General features: G+C 39.7%; 1 protein-coding gene across 6 annotated transcripts in view; it reads right to left on the minus strand.

The window, feature by feature from the left end:
- The window catches only part of LOC136431207 (uncharacterized), a 33,361-nt gene that overhangs the window by 8,569 nt on the left and 5,196 nt on the right, over window positions 1-19,596 (minus strand). For 2 of the 6 annotated variants that reach the window (XM_066422513.1, XM_066422509.1), the window contains exons 3-28: window positions 15,875-15,919; window positions 15,549-15,680; window positions 15,059-15,270; window positions 14,709-14,847; window positions 14,050-14,282; window positions 13,705-13,840; window positions 13,347-13,557; window positions 13,015-13,142; window positions 12,624-12,677; window positions 12,402-12,455; window positions 11,659-11,790; window positions 11,144-11,355; window positions 10,794-10,932; window positions 8,925-9,157; window positions 8,322-8,457; window positions 7,948-8,158; window positions 7,499-7,626; window positions 7,102-7,155; window positions 6,880-6,933; window positions 6,359-6,490; window positions 5,621-5,832; window positions 5,272-5,410; window positions 4,674-4,906; window positions 4,023-4,158; window positions 3,644-3,854; window positions 3,171-3,298 (exon numbers count right to left, since the gene is read on the minus strand). In XM_066422513.1, coding sequence (XP_066278610.1) covers window positions 3,171-3,298; window positions 3,644-3,854; window positions 4,023-4,158; window positions 4,674-4,906; window positions 5,272-5,410; window positions 5,621-5,832; window positions 6,359-6,490; window positions 6,880-6,933; window positions 7,102-7,155; window positions 7,499-7,626; window positions 7,948-8,158; window positions 8,322-8,457; window positions 8,925-9,157; window positions 10,794-10,932; window positions 11,144-11,355; window positions 11,659-11,790; window positions 12,402-12,455; window positions 12,624-12,677; window positions 13,015-13,142; window positions 13,347-13,557; window positions 13,705-13,840; window positions 14,050-14,282; window positions 14,709-14,847; window positions 15,059-15,270; window positions 15,549-15,680; window positions 15,875-15,919 — 3,834 coding nt within the window. Of the gene's footprint in view, window positions 1-118; window positions 352-832; window positions 972-1,182; window positions 1,395-3,170; window positions 3,299-3,643; window positions 3,855-4,022; window positions 4,159-4,673; window positions 4,907-5,271; window positions 5,411-5,620; window positions 5,833-6,358; window positions 6,491-6,879; window positions 6,934-7,101; window positions 7,156-7,498; window positions 7,627-7,947; window positions 8,159-8,321; window positions 8,458-8,924; window positions 9,158-10,793; window positions 10,933-11,143; window positions 11,356-11,658; window positions 11,791-12,401; window positions 12,456-12,623; window positions 12,678-13,014; window positions 13,143-13,346; window positions 13,558-13,704; window positions 13,841-14,049; window positions 14,283-14,708; window positions 14,848-15,058; window positions 15,271-15,548; window positions 15,681-15,874; window positions 15,920-19,596 lie in introns of all 6 variants that reach the window. The other 4 variants (XM_066422515.1, XM_066422510.1, XM_066422512.1 and 1 more) reach the window with 3 other exon arrangements.

Consider the following 19,596-nt stretch of genomic DNA (forward strand, 5'->3'; position numbering starts at 1 on the left):
TTATATACATATATCGATTGTTATACATAGATAGATAGACAGATACAAGGACAGGGCGGACCACACAAATTATATCTTCTCAGTTACAGTTTTCACTCGCAACAATTGTTTCTCTTACCTGCGTGCCATTCTCACATTGAGGAAAAAACATCCTACAAAAGGCTGTATAGACGCTTGGGTAGCAGCTTGTTGAAATGTTGCCCAGGTTCGATCCAAAAAGGGAGTACTCTCTCGAGGTTGCCAGCTGCTGGAACGACAGATGTCCAAAGGCGTTCGGGAATGACACAGTATTGTACCCGGTGAGGGGTTCACATACGCCTTGGAATGCTTGTGGAAAGGGTTCACATGCACCTGTAGAAATGGAACATAACAAAGATTGATAAAGAGATCAACTTAAAGCCAGCTGATTCCTTCTATAGCTACAAAAACAAGTGTGAAACTGGTGCCCAGTTAATATTGTTTTCTGGGCGCAAATAATGTGTTGGAAGACCAGAACAACGTGCTGATTAAAAACTGACTTCCACGACCTGATACCTTCGTAATTCGCTAAGTAATTTTTCTCATTACGATGTTATTATTAACTATTGAACTCATCTAATTTGCATAACATATGACTTACAATGCTCACTTACAAACTTTTGTCATCAGGCATAGGAGGAAACTTCTTCAGAATTGTAAAAAAAGAATCAATATACTCTGACATAAGATATTGCGTTAAAATACCGAATGACCTATCACCATGTATTCGATCAACCTGCAGTTGTGAGGTTCTACAGGATTACAATCTAATTAAGCATACTTCTCTTCAACATGTAAAACTGTTTAAACTTACCGGGTGTTGGCTCAAGACATTCCGCGTCATCCCTGCTCGGCAGATCTTCACAGCTTCTTGGCCATTCTTCACCGATATCTTGCAGGGGACCTTCACAGCTGGCTCGAACTTCATCACACAGCTCTCGGCATGGTGGGGTCTGAGCAATAAACAACATTATCAAGAATTTTGGAGGCTAATTAGGAATGCCCTCTTTATTTACCATTAGCTTTAGGTAGATAAACTTTGTGTGATGATGCAGTGGATGTGTTATAAGACAAAGTTATGTGGATAAGACGAGCAATCAAGATCATAATGCATCTTACGGGAACGCTAGGTCTGTCTTACACGTTGAAAGTTCCATAACTCACTTGCTGGTCATCCTCGCACTTTGGAAATAGCGTCGTGCACACGAGGAATCCAAATGACGGGTGACATCCCGATGCTCGGTTCAGGGCAAGTGCGGCTGGTAAAGACGCTGTCTGTGTGGTTTGGTTTAAGAAGTTCGGCAAAGAAGTGTTCTCATACGGCAAGAGATGGGTGCAAATGAACTCTGCTGAAGGAGTGATAGGTTGACATACACCTACACAAATAAAACAAAAATACAAATGATCGTCTGACCAACACTTCAGACAAACTTTTGTTTTATAGCCATACACGTAATATGTCTAACATTTTTTAAAAGTATTTCTGTTATCGAAGCATCCAAACGAGCACTCTGACTTAATGGAGAAAGGTGTGTCAACGATAAAGTTACAGCGAAAAGATATGACAAAAGACGGCTGTATTCTATTTGCTGTAAGATAATGTAGAGCATATTTGATGTATTTATTGAATGCAGCACAATGACATCTAATCTGCATGAAAAACTAAGGATAAGCAGGGATTGGTTAAATCTTATTTACATATGTATACATTATAAAATGATCAGCAATTATTATTACAGGAGGTAATCAATCGCAGTTAAGGAGAAACCCTCGAAAAACCTTTCCTCCATGTTTTTCTTTAATGTTTGCAGCAAAAATGTACCGTTTTTTGTGGGCAGATGAACAATAAACAATTAACACTAGCTTACCGTGGGGATCATTATTTGAACAGAATGTCTCGTCAGTGCGATCAGCGCAGTCTGGAACTCCGTTACAATACTTGACGTAGGATAAACACTTGCCACTAACAGCGCATCGGAACCCGGTACATTGCTCTGTTCAAGGGGAAAAAATGACGTCATCGAAAGGAAACATTTAGGCAATACAAAGTCTTTAAACCTAAATCTGATAGTTTTGAAAATTGAGAATCCGTCCCCAAATTCTGATAAGAAAACATAAATGTGTCATGGTCACAATTCATTCTGCACGCTCATAGACAGAGCAAAAGACAATCATCCCATTGTATCATGGATGTTCATAATAGCGGTTTCTATGCAGTCCTCTCCGTGTAGGGTGCTTTTACATACAATTGATCTGCAAATACCTGTTGATCGTTGACCATGATTATCATTGTAATGAATTATAAATGGACAATAAATAAATAAATGGACAGTATATAATGACAAACCTAGAGCACAGAGAACGAGGCCCTCCCGCAAGAGAAAGAAAACTCCAAGAGCTAAAGGAGCTTGCAAAATGCAGTGGAGAAGATGAAGAAAGACAGAATGCAGCTGCAGAAAGCTGCAGTCACCTTATGTGACTGATATGCTGCGTGTGATATTTTAGCAGCACAACCAGCTGTTTAAATCTTACCGGGGGTCATCCTCGGCCCTTCAGTTATGCCTGCAGGTGTTGTAGCTCTTAAGGCTGGAAAGGGATTTTAAAAAAATGGTCGATCACACGCGAGCAGTGAATATCATACTTATGTTTTAGCTGAATGTGTTCGTTTGTGCTTCAAATATTATGATAACATTCAAAAGGAACATCTATCTGAGAGTAGATGAGATCAACAGATCATTCAAAACAAGCTGATTCAATCTTACCGGTGGTCGTTGTTGGCCCTTGAGTTGTGATCGCAGGTGTTGTAGCTCTCGACGCTGAAAAGGAACACAACGGTCATGCGCGAGCAGGGAATATCAAACTCTAATTTGAACTGAATGTTTTTGGGTAAACATAAAATTTTATAAATTGTGATATTCAAATGGAAATTATATCTGCAAGTAGAAGAGATCAACAGATTGGGCAAATGAAATTCTACATTGTTAACATAATGGAAATTCAAATAAACAGGAAAACATGGAAAAAAACTGCACAAAAATCTGTACATAAAATACACAAATGAAGAACCTGACCGACAGTCATGAAACAATTAAACCAAAGCGGTATCTAAATCATGCCAACAATTAGATACTGCAGTCATACGTTCAACCCACCATTTGGTAGAGAGCAGCTGTCCTCGGAGAGTCGTGGACAAATAGAAGCGTCCCACTCAACACCGGCGGCCAGAGCTCGTTCCCCACATGTAGCGTTGATCTCATGGCAAAAAGAGCGGCATGGAAGTCTGTAAGATAGTGTGTTTGTTACATCCATTAAAAATGCACTGCTACTGTTGTGTAAGATAAAATGGTATCTATCACAACTTTTCGATAAACTGTAAATGCATTTTTCTGCAACTTTTTCTGTTTGCATTATGGTTTCCTTTTCTGTTGAAATGGATGGTTCCATGGCTCTGTAACGTTTAGAACAAATGAATGAAATACAAAGAAATAACACAACAATAAAAGTATTACCCACCTGAAAAACCTTTTCTATTAAATAAGCGTAATCAGTGACACAGTCACATCATTCCCGTTCCGCCATACAACCACTTATCTTATAATAATTCTCAACTTCCCAAAATACTCACATTTGTCCTTCAGACGTACACTGGGGAAATAAAATCGAGCACAAGAAGAAATTCAAGTCTGGATGACAGTCACTGATAGAATCGTATGTTGGGAACAGTGTCGGGGCAAGCTGAAGAGCGAAGTCTTGATTCGGCCACAGAAAGATGTTCGGGAAGGATGTTTGGGAGTACGACAGGCCCATGCAACCGCTGTACTGGATGGGTTCGCATTCTAAAGTAGATTTGGGAAAAGGAAAATACCGACAGATGAGGAGATATACCACATCAGGAAATGTTGGTAACGGCAGTAAATGATGCGTTTGATATTAGCATACGTAACATGCAGAAGGAGCATTTGCATAAGTCTTTAATCCTTGACGAAGACATGGTTTTTAAGTACCTGCTGCCTGTTCAACCAGAGAGCAGGTCGGATCGTTGCCCTGGTCAGGAAATACGTCACATGAAAATGATAAACCCAGCCCGACAGGTGAGCACTTAGCGTCTATTTCCTCGCAGACACTCCTACACATCTGTATCTGCAGTTAAGAAGAAACACTGCATGAATCAACCTGCCCCACAAGTACATTGTAGCAATGGCTGTATACATATTCATGTATCTATATAAACCTCTATCTATCTATGTATCTATCTATCTATGTATCTATCTATCTATGTATCTATCTATCTATGTATCTATCTATCTATCTATCTATCTATCTATCTATCAATCAATCAATCAATCAATGAATCAATCTATCTATCTATCTATACATCTATCTATCTACATATATCGATTGTTATAGATAGACATATAAATAGAAAGATAAATAGATGGATAGATAGATAGATAGATAGATAGATAGAGAGAGAATGATAGATAGAGAGAGAATGATAGATAGATAGATAGATAGATAGATAGATAGATAGATAGATAGATAGATAGATAGATAGATAGATAGATAGAAAGAATGGATACAAGGACTGGGCGGACCACACAAATTATATCAACTTCTCAGTTACAGTTTTCATTCGCAGTAATTGTTTCTCTTACCTGCGTGCCATTGTCACATTGAGGCAAAAACATCCTACAAAATGCTGTATAGACGCTTGGATAGCAGCTGGTTGAAATGTTGCCCAGGTTCGATCCAAAAAATAAGTACTCTCTCGAGGTGATCATCTGCTGGAACGACAGATGGCCAAAGGCGTTCGGGAATGACACAGTATTGTACCCCGTGAGGGGTTCACATATGCCTTGGAATGCTTGTGGAAAGGGTTCACATGCACCTGTAGAAAAAGAACATAGCAAAGATTGATATAAAGATCGACTTAAACCCAGCTGATTCCTTCTATAGCTACACAAATAATGATCTAAGTGTGAAACTGGTGTCCAGCTAATATTGTTCCACGACCTCATACCTTCGCCAAGTAATTTTTCTCACTACAATGTTATAAGTAACTATTGGAATCACCTAATGTATATGATATATGACTTACAGTGCTCACTCACAAACTTTTGTAATTAAGCGTAGGGAGAAACTTCTTCAGAATTGTAAAAAATATAAGATATTGCGTTAAAACACCGAATGACCTATCATCATGCATTCGATCAACCTTCTTCTCTTCAACATGTCAATTTTTTTTTAGTTTACCGGATGTTGGCTCAAGACATTCCTCGTCATCCCTGCTCGGCAGATCTTCACAGCTTCTTGGCCATTCTTCACCGATATCTTGCAGGGGACCTTCACAGCTGGCTCGAACTTCATCACACAGTTCTCGGCATGGTGGGGTCTGAGCAATAAACAACATTATCAATAATTTTGGAGGCTAAATATGAATTCCCTCTTTATTTACCATTAGCTTTAGGTAGATGAACTTTGTGTGATGGTGCAGTGGATGTGTTATAAGACATGTCATGTGGATAAGACGAGAAATCATGATCATAATGCATCTTACGGGAACGCTAGGTCTGTCTTACACGTTGAAAGTTCCATAACTCACTTGCTGGTCATCCTCGCACTTAGGAAACAGCGTCGTGCACACGAGGAATTCAAATGACGGGTGACATTCCGATGCTCTGTTCAGGGCAAGCGCGGCTGGTAAAGACGCTGTCTGTGAGGTCTGGTTTAAGTAGTTGGGTAGAGATGTGTTCTCATACGGCAAGAGATGGGTGCAAATGAACTCTGCTGAAGGAGTGATAGGTTGGCATACACCTAAACAAATAAGACAAAAATACAAATGATCGTCAGACCAACACTTCAGACATAATATTGTTTTAGCCTTTCATACAAGTAATATGTCTAATGCATGTACATGTTAAGTACTTCTTTTCTAATTATCCACGAAGCACACTAATGCTAGGGTCACATTTCCAAGCCGGGACCCGACCGGGCTGTTTGAGGAAACAAAGAATAAAAGATGCATATCAAGAATATACATAACGTATGGTAAGGAATAATTTTTAAAAGTTTTGTGTATTTTGTTGTCTTTTATATCTTAGTTTTCGTTCCCACAAGCTGCCCGGCCGGGCCGCGGCTTAGAACTGTGATTCTAGAATAACTAAATGAAGAAAAGTGCCTCAACGACAAAGTTACAGTTAAAAGAGATGGAAAAAGATGGCTGTATTCCATTGGCTATAGGATAATGTAGAGCACATCATTTGAACTGAATGCAGCAGGATGACTTCTCATCGGTATGAAATATTGAAGATAAGCAGATATTGCTAAAACACTACCTTACCGAGGGGTTCATTACTGCTACAAACTGCCGGGTACTCGTCGGTGCCATCAGCACAGTCTTGAACTCCGTTACAAAACTTGACGTATGATAAACACTCGCGGCTGACAAAGCATCGGAATCCGGTACATTGCTCTGTTCAAGGGGAACAGAAAGACGTTAACCAAGTGAAACATTTGGGCAATACAGTCTTTAGATTCAATAGCCCCAAATTCTGTTAAGAATACATAGATGTGTCTTGGTCACAAGTTATGCTGCACGCTCATAGACAGGGCAAAAGACAATCATCTCATTGTCTCTTGGATATTCAAATTAGCAGTCTTTTATGCAGTCCCTCGGTGTAGGTTCCTTTTTTTATACATACAAAACGCCTGTCGATTGCTGACCATGACTATCATTGTAATGAAGCATGAATAGACAATATATAATGGCAAACGTGGAGCACAGAGAGGGGGGCCCTCCCAAAACAAAAAGAAAACTGCAAGAGCGTGTTATTTTCGCACAACTAGCTGTTTTAATCTTACCAGCGGTCGTCCTTTGCCCTTCAGTTGCGCTCGCAGATACTGTAGCTCTTGACGCTGGGAAGGGATAAAAAATCGTCGATGGCACGCGAGCAGTGAATGCCATACTTATGTTTTAATTGTATGTGTTCGTTTATGCTTCAAATATCATGATAACGTTCAAAAGGAAAATCTATCTGCGAGTAGAAGAGATCAACAGATCATTCAAAACTGCTTTAATCTTACCGGTGGTTGTTGTTGGCCCTTGAGTTGTGTTCGCAGGTGTTGTAGCTCTGTCCGCTGGAAAGGAACACAACGGTCATGCGCGAGCAGGGAATATCAAACTTTAATTTAAACTGAATGTTTCTGGGTAAACATCAAATATCATATATGGTGATATTCAAATGGAAAATATATCTGCAACTAGAAGAGATTAACGGATTGGGCAAATAAAATTATACATTGTTAACATGATGGAAATTCAAATAAACAGGAAAACATGGAAAATAACTGGACAAAAAATCTGTACATAAAATAAACGAATGAAGAACCTGACCGGCAGTTATATATATGAAACTATTAAACCAAAGCGGTATCTAAATCATGCCAACAATAAGATACTATAGCCATACGTTCAACCCACCATTTGGTAGAGAGCAGCTGTCCTCGGAAAGTCGTGGACAAATAGAAGCATCCCACTGAACACCGGCGGCCAGAGCTCGTTCCCCACATGTAGCGTTGATCTCATGGCAAAAAGAGCGGCATGGAAGTCTGTAAGATAGTATGTTTGTTACATCCATTAAAAATGCACTGCTACTGTTGTGTAAGATAAAATGGTATCTATCACAACCTTTCTGCAACTTTTTCTGTTTGCATTATGGTTTCCTTTTCTATTGAAATGGATGGTTTCATGGCTCATTAACGTTTAGAACAGATGAGTAAAATACAAAGAAATAACACAACAACAAAAGTATCCCCCCCCTAAAAAGAATTTCTGTAAAATAAGCATAATCAGTGACACAGTCACATCATTCCTGTTCCACCAGACAACCAATTATTTTGTAACAATTCTCAACTTCCCAAGATACTCACATTTGTCCTTCAGACGTACACTGGGGAAATAAAATCGAACAAAAGAAGAAATTCAAGTCCGGATGACAGTCACTGATTTGATCGTATGTTGGGAACAGTGTCGGGGCAAGCTGAAGAGCGAAGGCTTGATTCGGCCACAGGAACAAGTTCGGGAAGGATGTTTGGGAGTACGACAGGCCCATGCAACCGCTGTACTGGATGGGTTCGCATTCTAAAGTACAGGGGGGAAAGGAAAATACCGATAGATGAGGAGATATACCTCATCAGGAAATGTTGGTAACGGCAGTAAATGATGAGTTTGATAATTAGCATACGTAACAGAAGGAGCATTTGCATAATTCTTTAACACTTGACGAAGACATGGTTCTGCGTACCTGCTGGCTGTTCGACCGGAGAGCAGGTCGGATCGTCGCCCTGGTCAGGAAATGCGTCACATGAAAATGATAAACCCAGCCCGACAGGTGAGCACTTAGCGTCTATTTCCTCGCAGACACTCCTGCAAAGCTGTATCTGCAGTTAAGAAGAAACACTGTATGAATCAACCTGACGCACGAGTACATGCTAGCAATGTCGCACCACAAGTACATTGTAGCAATGGCTGTATACATATCTATATATCAATATAAACCTCCATCTATCTATCAATCTATCTATCAATCTATCTATCTATCTATCTATCTATCTATCTATCTATCTATCTATCTATCTATCTATCTATCTATCTATCCATCTATATATATATATATATATATATATATATATATATATATATATATTTATATACATATATATGCATATATCGATTGTTGGATAGATAGATAGATTGATAGATAGATAGATAGATAGATAGATAGATAGATAGATAGAAAGATAGATAGATAGATAGATAGATGGATAGATACAAGGACAGGGCGGACCACACAAATTATATCAACTTCTCAGTTACAGTTTTCACTCGCAGTAATTGTTTCTCTCACCTGCGTGCCATTGTCACATTGAGGCAAAAACATCCTACAAAAGGCCGTATAGACGCTTGGATAGCAGCTTGTTGAAATGTTGCCCAGGTTCGATCCAAAAAATAAGTACTCTCTCGAGGTGATCATCTGCTGGAACGACAGATGACCAAAGGCGTTCGGGAATGACACAGTATTGTACCCGGTGAGGGGTTCACATATGTCTTGGAATGCTTGTGGAAAGGGTTCACATGCACCTGTAGAAAAGGAACATAGCAAAGATTGATATAAAGATCGAATTAAAGCCATCTGATTCCTCCTATAGCTACACAAATAATAATCTAAGTGTGAAAGTGGTGCCCAGTTAATATTTTTTTTTGCACACAAATGATGTGTTACAAGACAGAACAAGAGTCTTAGGACCCAAAATCTCCATGAAACTTTTTTTTATTAAACCAGTTCCCCCCATTCTATATTGCTCAATGGTATGACCCCCGGCCACCTGTCGGGGGCTTAGGAGAAGTGACCCACTTTCGGGGACTAACAGCTGTTAGTAGTGCCACAATATACAATGGCCAACACTGCAAATATAGATTTTACCATTACTTAGGCAAATTAAGTCCAATTTGCATAATTTGCACTTCATTGTATACAACCCTCTCTAAGCTACCTGCCAAGTAAATAACATGAAAATCTGTCGCTCCTTTCTTTAGTTATTCTCCTTTGAAGATTTTGACAAATACGCCATTACAGTTCCAGTGACACATACCAGAGGGCCCAAAATCGACCTTGACCTTTCTCCTCCCGACACCTACTCACATACCAAATATCATTACAATTCATCAACACGTTCTATAGTTATGCTGATTTTACGCATCCGGTGACACATACATACACACACGGTGTCACAAACATACACACACGCGCACACACACGCAAACACACTAACTTTGCATGATTTGCACTTCAGTGTGTACATCTCTGTCCAACCTACCTGCGTACCAAATAACATGAAAATCTGTTGTTCCTTTCTTCAGTTATACCCCTTTAGAACATTTTTACAAATAGGCCATTGTAGTTCCAGGGACACAAACCAGGGGGCCCAAAATCGACCTTGACCATTCTTCTCCCAGCGCATACCCACATACCAAATATCATTACAATCCATCTACACGTTCTACAGTTATGCTGACTTTAAGCATCCAGCGACACACCTGCAAACGATTTACCTCCTTGCTTATGCAAATTCGGTCTCATTTGCATAGTTTGCACTTAAGTGTGTACATCTTGGTCTAACCTACCTGTGTACCAAATAAAATGACGATCTGTCGATCCTCTCTTCAGTTCTTCTACATTGAAGATTTTTACAAATACGCCATTGCAGTTCCAGTCACACATGCCAGGGGGCCCAAAATCGACCTTGACCTTCCTCCTCTTAACACCCACCCACATACCAAAAATCATTACAAGCCATGTACAGGTTCTACAGTTATGGTGACTTTAAGCATCCGGCGACACATACATACACACAAACACCAAACGCACGCAAAACAGTATCTCCATGAGCCTTTTTTCATGGAGATAACAACGTGCTGATTAAAAACTAGAGTTCCACGACCTCATACCTTCGCCAAGTAATTTTACTCATTTCAATGTTATTAGTAACTATTGGAATCACCTAATGTATATGATATATGACTTACAGTGCTCACTTACAAACTTTTGTAATCAGGCGTAGGAGGATAATCAATATACTCTGACATAAGATATTGCGTTAAAATACCGAATGACCTATCACCTTGTATTCGATCAACCTGCACCTGTGAGGCGCTACAGGATTACAATCTAATTAAGCATCCTTCTCTTCAACATTTCATTTTTTGTTTAGTTTACCGGATGTTGGCTCAAGACATTCCGCGTCACCCCTGCTCGGCAGATCTTCACAGCTTCTTGGCCATTCTTCACCGATAGCTTGCAGGGGACCTTCACAACTGGCTCGAACTTCATCACACAGTTCTCGGCATGGTGGGGTCTGAGGAATAAACAACATTATCAGGAATTTTGGAGGCTAAACAGGAATTCCCTCTTTATTTACCATTAGCTTTAGGTAGATGTACTTTGTTTGATGATGTAGTGGATGTGTGATAAAACAAAGTCATGTGGAAAAGATTTGCAATCAGGATCATTATGCATCTTACGGGAACGGTAGGTCTGTCTTACTCGTTGAAAGTTCCATAACTCACTTGCTGGTCATCCTCGCACTTTGGAAACAACGTCGTGCACACGAGGAATGTAAATGACGGGTGACATCCCGATGCTCGGTTCAGGGCAAGCGCGGCTGGTAAAGACGCTGTTTGTGTGGTTTGGTTTAGGTAGTTCGGTAGAGATGTGTTCTCATACGGCAAGAGATGGGTGCAAATGAACTCTGCTGAAGGAGTGATAGGTTGGCATACACCTACACAAATAAAACAAAAATACAAATGATCGTCAGACCAACACTTCACTTTTAGCCTTTTATACACGTAATGTACCTTATACATGTTAAGTACTTCTTTTCTAATTATCCACGAAGCACACTAACTAAATGGAAAAAAGTGCCTCAACCACAAAGTTACAGTTAAAAGAGATGGCAAAAGATGGCTGTATTCCTTGGCTATAGCATAATGTAGAGCATATTATTTGAACGGAATGCAGCAGGATGACTTCTCATCGCTATGAAAGACTGAAGATAAGTAGAGATTGCTAAAACACAATTTACCGAGGGGTTCATTACTGCTACAAACTGCCGGGTACTCGTCGGTGCCATCAGCACAGTCTTGAACTCCGTTACAAAACTTGACGTATGATAAACACTCGCGGCTGACAAAGCACCGGAATCTGGTACATTGCTCTGTTCAAGTGGAGCAAAAAGACGTTAACCAAGTAAAATATTAAGGCAATACAGTCTTTAGATTATATAGCCCGAAATTCTGGTAAGAATACATAGATGTGTTTTGGTCACAAGTTATGCTGCACGCTCATAGACAGGGCAAAACACAATCATCTCACTGTCTCTCGGATATTCAAATTAGCAGTCTTTTATGCAGTCCTTCGGTGTAGGTTCCTTTTTTTCTATGCATACAATTGATCTGCAAATGCCTGTCGATTGCTGACCATTACTATCATTGTAATGAAGCATGAATAGACAATATATAATGGCAAACGTGGAGCACAGAGAGGGGGGCCCTCCCAAAACAAAAAGAAAACTGCAAGAGCTAAGGGACCTTGCAAGATGCAAGACGTAGTGGAAGAACATGAAGAAAGACAAAATGCAACTGAAGGATGCTTCCCCGAATCCGGATGCAGAAAGCAGTGGATGATGTTGATGATGATAAATGGACAACAGTGTGTAAATTTTGCATCAATTCGACTATGAGTTTGTATGAAAACGGCAAACGATAGAAAAAAACATTTTGTGACTGATATGTGTTATTTTCGCACAACTAGCTGTTTTAATCTTACCAGCGGTCGTCCTTTGCCCTTGAGTTGTGCTCGCAGATGCTGTAGCTCTTGACGCTGGAAAGGGATAAAAAATCGTCGATCACATGCGAGCAGTGAATGCCATACTTATGTTTTAATTGTATGTGTTCGTTTATGCTTCAAATATCATGATAACGTTCAAAAGGAAAATCTATCTGCGAGTAGAAGAGATCAACAGATCATTCAAAACTGCTTTAATCTTACCGGTGGTTGTTGTTGGCCCTTGAGTTGTGCTCGCTGGAGTTGTAGCTCTGTCCGCTGGAAAGGAACACAACGGTCATTCGCGAGCAGGGAATATCAAACTTTAGTTTGAACTGAATGTTTTTGGGTAAACATCAAATATTATATATGGTGATATTCAAATGGAAATCATATCTGAAACTAGAAGAGATCAACGGATTGGGCAAATAAAATTTTACACTGTTAGCATAATGGAAATTCAAATAAACAGGAAAACATGGAAAAAAAACTGGACAAAAATCTGTACATAAAATACACGAATGAAGAACCTGACCGACAGTTATGAAACAATTAAACCAAAGAGGTTTCTAAATCATGCCAACAATAAGATACTATAGCCATACGTTCAACCCACCATTTGGTAGAGAGCAGTTGTCCTCGGGGAGTTGTGGACAAATAGAAGCATCCCATTGAGCACCGACGGTCAGAGCTCGTTCCCCACATGTAGCGTTAATCTCATAACAGAAGGAGCGGCATGGCGGGCTGTAAAATAGCATGTGAAAATCGGATTGCTACAGTTCCATAAGACAAAGTGATATTTGTTAGAACTTTTTCGATGTATTGGATGGGTTGGATTGAGACCGAGGTTCTTATAAATAATCAGTGACTCAGTCACATCATTCACGCTCCGCCATGCAGCCAATAATTTTATTTTCATAATAATTCTCAACTTCCCTAAATACTCACATTTGTCCTTCAGACGTACACTGGGGAAAGAAAACCGAGCACAAAAAGAAATTCAAGTCCGGATGACAGTCACTGATTTGATCGAATTGTGGGAACACAAACGGGGCAGCCCCAAGAGCCACGTCTTGACTCGGCCACTGCAAGAGGTTCGGGAAGGATGTCTGGGAATACGACAGGCCCATGCAACCGCTGTACCGGATGGGTTCACACTCTAAAGTAGAGGGAAAATAGGAAATTCAGATAGTTTAAACTTTAAACTTCTAGATAGACAACATAAAGATGATACATTTGATCTTTGCATACGTAACAGACATTTGCAGCATTCTTTGATCCTTTAAGAAGACATGGTTCTTCGTACCTGCTGGCTGTTCGACCAGAGAGCATGTCGGATCGTCGCCTCGGTCGGGAAATACGTCACATGAAAAAGGTAAACCCAGCCCGACAGGTGAGCACCTTGCGTCCATTTCCTCGCAGACACTCCTGCAAAGCTGTATCTGCATTCAAGAAGAAACACCGCACCGCATGAATCAACCTGCACCACAACTACCTGCTATTTCGAGTGAATACTGATCTAATGCATGGATTCGTACATGCATATCATGCATCAGGACAGATACAAGAACAGGACGGACTACACAAAATATCTTAGTTACAGTTTTCAATCGCAATAACTGTTTTCACTCGCAATAACTGTTTCTCTTACCTGCATGCCATTCTCACATTGAGGCAAAAACATCCTACAAAAGGCTGTATAGGCGCTTGGGTAGCAGACTGCCGAAATGTTGCCTAGGATTGATCCAAAAAGGGAGTACTCTCTCGAGGTGATCATCTGCTGGAACGACAGATGGCCAAATGCGTTCGGGAATGACACAGTATTGTACCCGGTGAGGGGTTCACATACGCCTTGGAATGATTCTGGAAAGGGTTCACATGCACCTGTAGAAGAGGAACATAACAAAGATTGATATAAAGATCAACCTAACGCCATCTGATTCCTCCTATAACTACACAAATAATGATCTAAGTGTAAAACTGGTGCCCAGTTAATATTGTTTTCTGCAAACAGATAATGTGTCACAAGACAGAACAAGGTGCTGATTAAAAACTAGAGTTCCACGACCTCATACCTTCGCCAAGTAATTTTTCTAATTACAATGTTATTAGTAACTATTGGAATCACCTAATGTATATGATATATGACTTACAAACTTGTGTAATTAAGCGTGGGGGAAAATTCTTCAGAATTGTAAAAATATAAGATATTGCGTTAAAACAACGAATGACCTATCATCATGCATTCGATTAACCTTACAATCTAATTAAGCATCCTTCTCTTCAACATGTCAAACTTTTCAAGTTTACCGGATGTTGGCTCAAGGCATTCCTCGTCATCCCTGCTCGGCAGATCTTCACAGCTTCTTGGCCATTCTTCACCGATATCTTGCAGGGGACCTTCACAGCTGGCTCGAACTTCATCACACAGTTCTCGGCATGGTGGGGTCTGAGCAATAAACAACATTATCAAGTATTTTGGAGGCTAAATAGGAATTCCCTCTTTATTTACCATTAGCTTTAGGCAGATAAACTTTGTGTGATGATGTAGTGGATATGTTATAAGACAAAGTCATGTGGATAAGACGAGCAATCATGATCATAATGCATCTTACGGGAACGCTAGGTCTGTCTTACACATTGAAAGTTCCATAACTCACTTGCTGGTCATCCTCGCACTTTGGAAACAGCGTCGTGCACACGAGGAATTCAAATGACGGATGACATCCCGATGCTCGGTTCAGGGCAAGCGCGGCTGGTAAAGACGCTGTCTGTGTGGTTTGGTTTAAGTAGTTCGGCAAAGATGTGTTTTCATACGGCAAGAGATGGGTGCAAATGAACTCTGCTGAAGGGGTGATAGGTTGACATACACCTACACAAATAAAACAAAAATACAAATCAGACCAACACTTCAGACATAATATTGTTTTAGCCTTTTATACACGTAATATGTCTAATACATGTTAAGTACTTCTTTTCCACAATTATCCACGAAGCACACTAACTAAATGGAGAAAAGTGCCTCAACGACAAAGTTACAGTTAAAAGAGATGGCAAAAGATGGCTGTATTCCATTGGCTATAGGATAATGTAGAGCATATTATTTGAACTGACTGAAGATAAGCAGAGATTGCTAAAACACTACCTTACCGAGGGGTTCATTACTGCTACAAACTGCCGGGTACTCGTCGGTGCCATCAGCACAGTCCTGGACTCCGTTACAAAACTTGACGTATGATAAACACTCGCGGCTGACAAAGCATCGGAATCCGGCACATTGCTCTGTTCAAGGGGAGCAGAAAGACGTTAACCAAGTGAAACATTTGGGCAATACAGTCTTTAGATTCAATAGCCCCAAATTCTGGTAAGAATACATAGATGTGTTCGTTTATGCTTCAAATATTATGATAAAGGAAAATCTATCTGCGAGTAGAAGTGATCAACAGATCATTCAAAACAAGCTGCTTTAATCTTACCGGTGGTTGTTGTTGGTCCTGGAGTTGTGCCTGCAGTTGTTAACGCTGGAAAGGAACATAAAAGGTAGCCGATAATGCGCGAGTTTGAGTTTGAACTGAATGTTTTTTTGTGAATTTCAAATATTATATATGATGATGTTCAACTGGAAGATCTATCTGCAGGTAGAAGAGATCAACAGATCGACAAAATATGGAGTTAACTAGAATTGGGTGAATCAAATTGTGCAAAAGAAGTAACATATTAATAGAAGCATATCATGCAACCACTGTACCGGATGGGTTCACATATCCTAGAATGAACAAGAGTTCTACGACCTCATACCTTCGTCAAATGATTTTGACCTTTATGACTGACGTATTAGGAGTGTTTTTCATCAATCATCAATCATACCAGTTGACCCTCTTCACCCAAATAACATAAGTTGTCCAAACCTCCTTGTTATGACTATGAGCTTAACAAAGAAGGTTATGCTAACATTTATCATCAATTATGCAAATAAGCTCCTTCCTTATTAGCATAATTTGATTCCATGGTGTTCACATTCACACAACTTCCTAATGCCACAAGTATGAAATTGCCGTCATTTACTAGTATGGAATTATAGTAGTTTCTCATTAATTATGCTAATTAGGGCCACAATTGCATATTTCCTATCTATCAACATTCCTCTCTTCCTTACTTACAAATGTCACATATTTGAATAGTCATATCATGGAACACAGCAGATTTTTAAAATTGCCTCATTAATCATGCGAGTTAGAATTTGATTTGCATAATTATCATCCAATCATACAAAGCATCACGTAAGCTATCTACATACCAAAAATCATGAACATCCATCACGACCATCTCGAGTTATAGTTTTTCTCATTAATTATGTCAATGAGGTTCTTATTTGCAAAGCTGATATCTATTAATATTTCTCTCTTCCTCAGTTACATATGTCACATGTTTGAGAGTCCTATCATGGAAATTGATGGATGTATAAACTTTCCTCATTAATCATGCAAATTAGATACTGATTTGCATAATAAGTATCTAATCATGTACATCAGCACTCAAGGTATGTACTTACAAAAATTTATGACCATCCACCAAGCCCTTCTTGAGTAATTCCCTTTCAAAGTCTGAAGCAAAACCTGCCCCTGCTATAGCCAACCCATAGGTCTGCTTGGAGACTACCTTACCAATGCCTACAGCTGGCTGACAGCCAATTTGTGTAACTGACGTTTCCTGCCTCCAATATGACCCCTCAGGACCCTTACCCCTATCCATGACGCCTTGGAATAACACAGCCAACACGTACACATACTTCAGCATACAATTTAACACATTTTTACACTTTTCTCGTTAATTATGCAAAACACTTCGCCCAAAATCTAATCATCTTGAGATTTCCCACATACACACCGACACACCAACTACGACAACAAACCATCCAGGCGTTCTCGACTTATTCTGTTCACTAACAGACACACAGACAAGCATCATCGAATAACCTTCTCGACGAAACCATTCGTCGACGAAGGTAATAAAGGGAAATGGAACATTCAGGTAGCTAAAGCTTGCGATGATATTCCACACACTGTGTACGAGGAAATTTTGGTCATGACCAATAGATGACACGTTTGGTATTAGCATTCGTAACAGAAGGGGCATTTGCAACATTCTTACAGCCTTTACGTAGACATTGCGTTTAATGCCCGTTGGCTGATCGAAAGGAAAATAAAAGCCCCCGCTTAGCAAAAGATCGATTAAAACATCATCACCACAACTAAGGTACACATGAACATCAGGTACAGATGAAACTATTCTCATTCGATCGTCAACACTTTAAATTCAAACTCAATTAGCTACTTCACGGAAGTTTGTCTTCTTTGACGTCTTGTTTTGTTTTGTTTGTGATGAGATGCCCACACGCCCACCCACACCTTTTTGATGAACGTAGAAATGTTATCATCAGGAAATATGTCCTTGACTGGGCCACTTCTCTAACTCAGTCCGATGCAAACGTAGATAAAACAAGACTTCTACGACCTCATACCTTCGCCAAATGATTTTAACCTTTATGAGTGTTTATCACCAATCATAAATCATACCAGTTAATCGTCTTCACTCAAATAACGTAAGTTGTCAAAAGTATAAGGTTAACAAAGAAGCTTATGCCAACATTTATCATCAATTATGCAAATGAGGTCCTTATTAGCATAATTTGATTCGATGGTGTTCACATTCACACAACTTCTAAATGCCACAAATGAAATTGCCGTCATTTACTAGTACGCAATTATAGTAGTTTCTCATGAATAATGCAAATTAGGCCTCCTGCATATTTTCTATCTATCAACATTCCTCTATTCCTCAGTTACAAATGTCACATATTTGAATAGTCATATCATGGAACACAGCGGGTTTTTAAAATTGCCTCATTGATTATGCAAATTAGATACTGATTTACATAATAAGTATCTAATCATGTACATCATCACTCAAGCTATCTAGTTACCAAAAATCATGACCATCCATGAAGCCCATCTTGAGTTATAGTATTTTCTCATTAATTATGCAAATGCGGTCTTCATTTGCATAGATTTGCATAGTTGATATCAATTGATATTTCTCTCTTCCTCAGTTACAGATGTCACATGTTTGAGAGTCCTATCATGGAATTTGGCGGATGTATAAACTTTCCTCATTGATTATGCAAATTAGATACTGATTTACATAATAAGTATCTAATCATGTACATCATCGCCCAAGCTATCTACTTACCAAAAATCATGACCATCCATCAAGCCCATCTTGAGTTATTCTCTTTCAAAGTCTGAAGCAAAACCGGTACCTGCTCCCGCAGTGCAAAAAAAAGCTGCTAGGGGGGCGAAACCTATACAACTTACTCTCCGTCCAAAGGGCTATCTACCACTCAAAAATCAGTTCCATAGCATGTCCAGAACACGAGATATCAAAAACAGGAAGTTCCGCTGCAGTGCCGTAACAAGCCGCTAGGGGGCCCAAAATCTAATCATTTTCAGGTTTCATCAAGACCTACCAACATACCAAATACCAAGACAATCTATCCAAGAATTCTCGACTTATCGTGTTCACTATACACAGACACACAGACACGTTCTGTAAAATATAACCTTCTCGGCTAAGGTAATAACTATCAGACTACATCCTGTATTAATCCATATTACACCCACCCTTCATCAAATACTTCTTCAGCAATACATATCTATACTCTTAGTGCACACTTCCACACAACCTCCATGTACACCATACAGTATAACGAATACTCTTCCTTCTCAGATACAACATGGTTAACTCAACTCACCTACCTCGAACACCGTCCTATCCCCCATGTCCCCATGCTGTGACACTGGACTAATTACTGTTCTTCCTCATATAAGGCCGTGTATATACAACTTTTGTCTCCCTCCACCACATTCAAAAACACTTTCTGCTGCTTATACCTTTCTCATACCAATGCCTACAGCTGACTGACAAGCCAATTTATCCCAGCAACTACGTTTCCTGCCTCCCACATGACAACTACCCACCCCTACCACTTATCCATGATCCCTCGAAACAACACCGCCAACACATCCCAGCCAGAACACATACTGAGCATACAATATAACACATTTCTGCACTTTTCTCGTTAATTATGCAAAGTACTTCGCCCAAAATCTAATCATCTTGAGATTTTCCACATACACAC

This window comes from Branchiostoma lanceolatum, chromosome 3 (assembly GCF_035083965.1).
Source record: "Branchiostoma lanceolatum isolate klBraLanc5 chromosome 3, klBraLanc5.hap2, whole genome shotgun sequence".
Taxonomy (NCBI): Eukaryota; Metazoa; Chordata; class Leptocardii; order Amphioxiformes; family Branchiostomatidae; genus Branchiostoma; species Branchiostoma lanceolatum.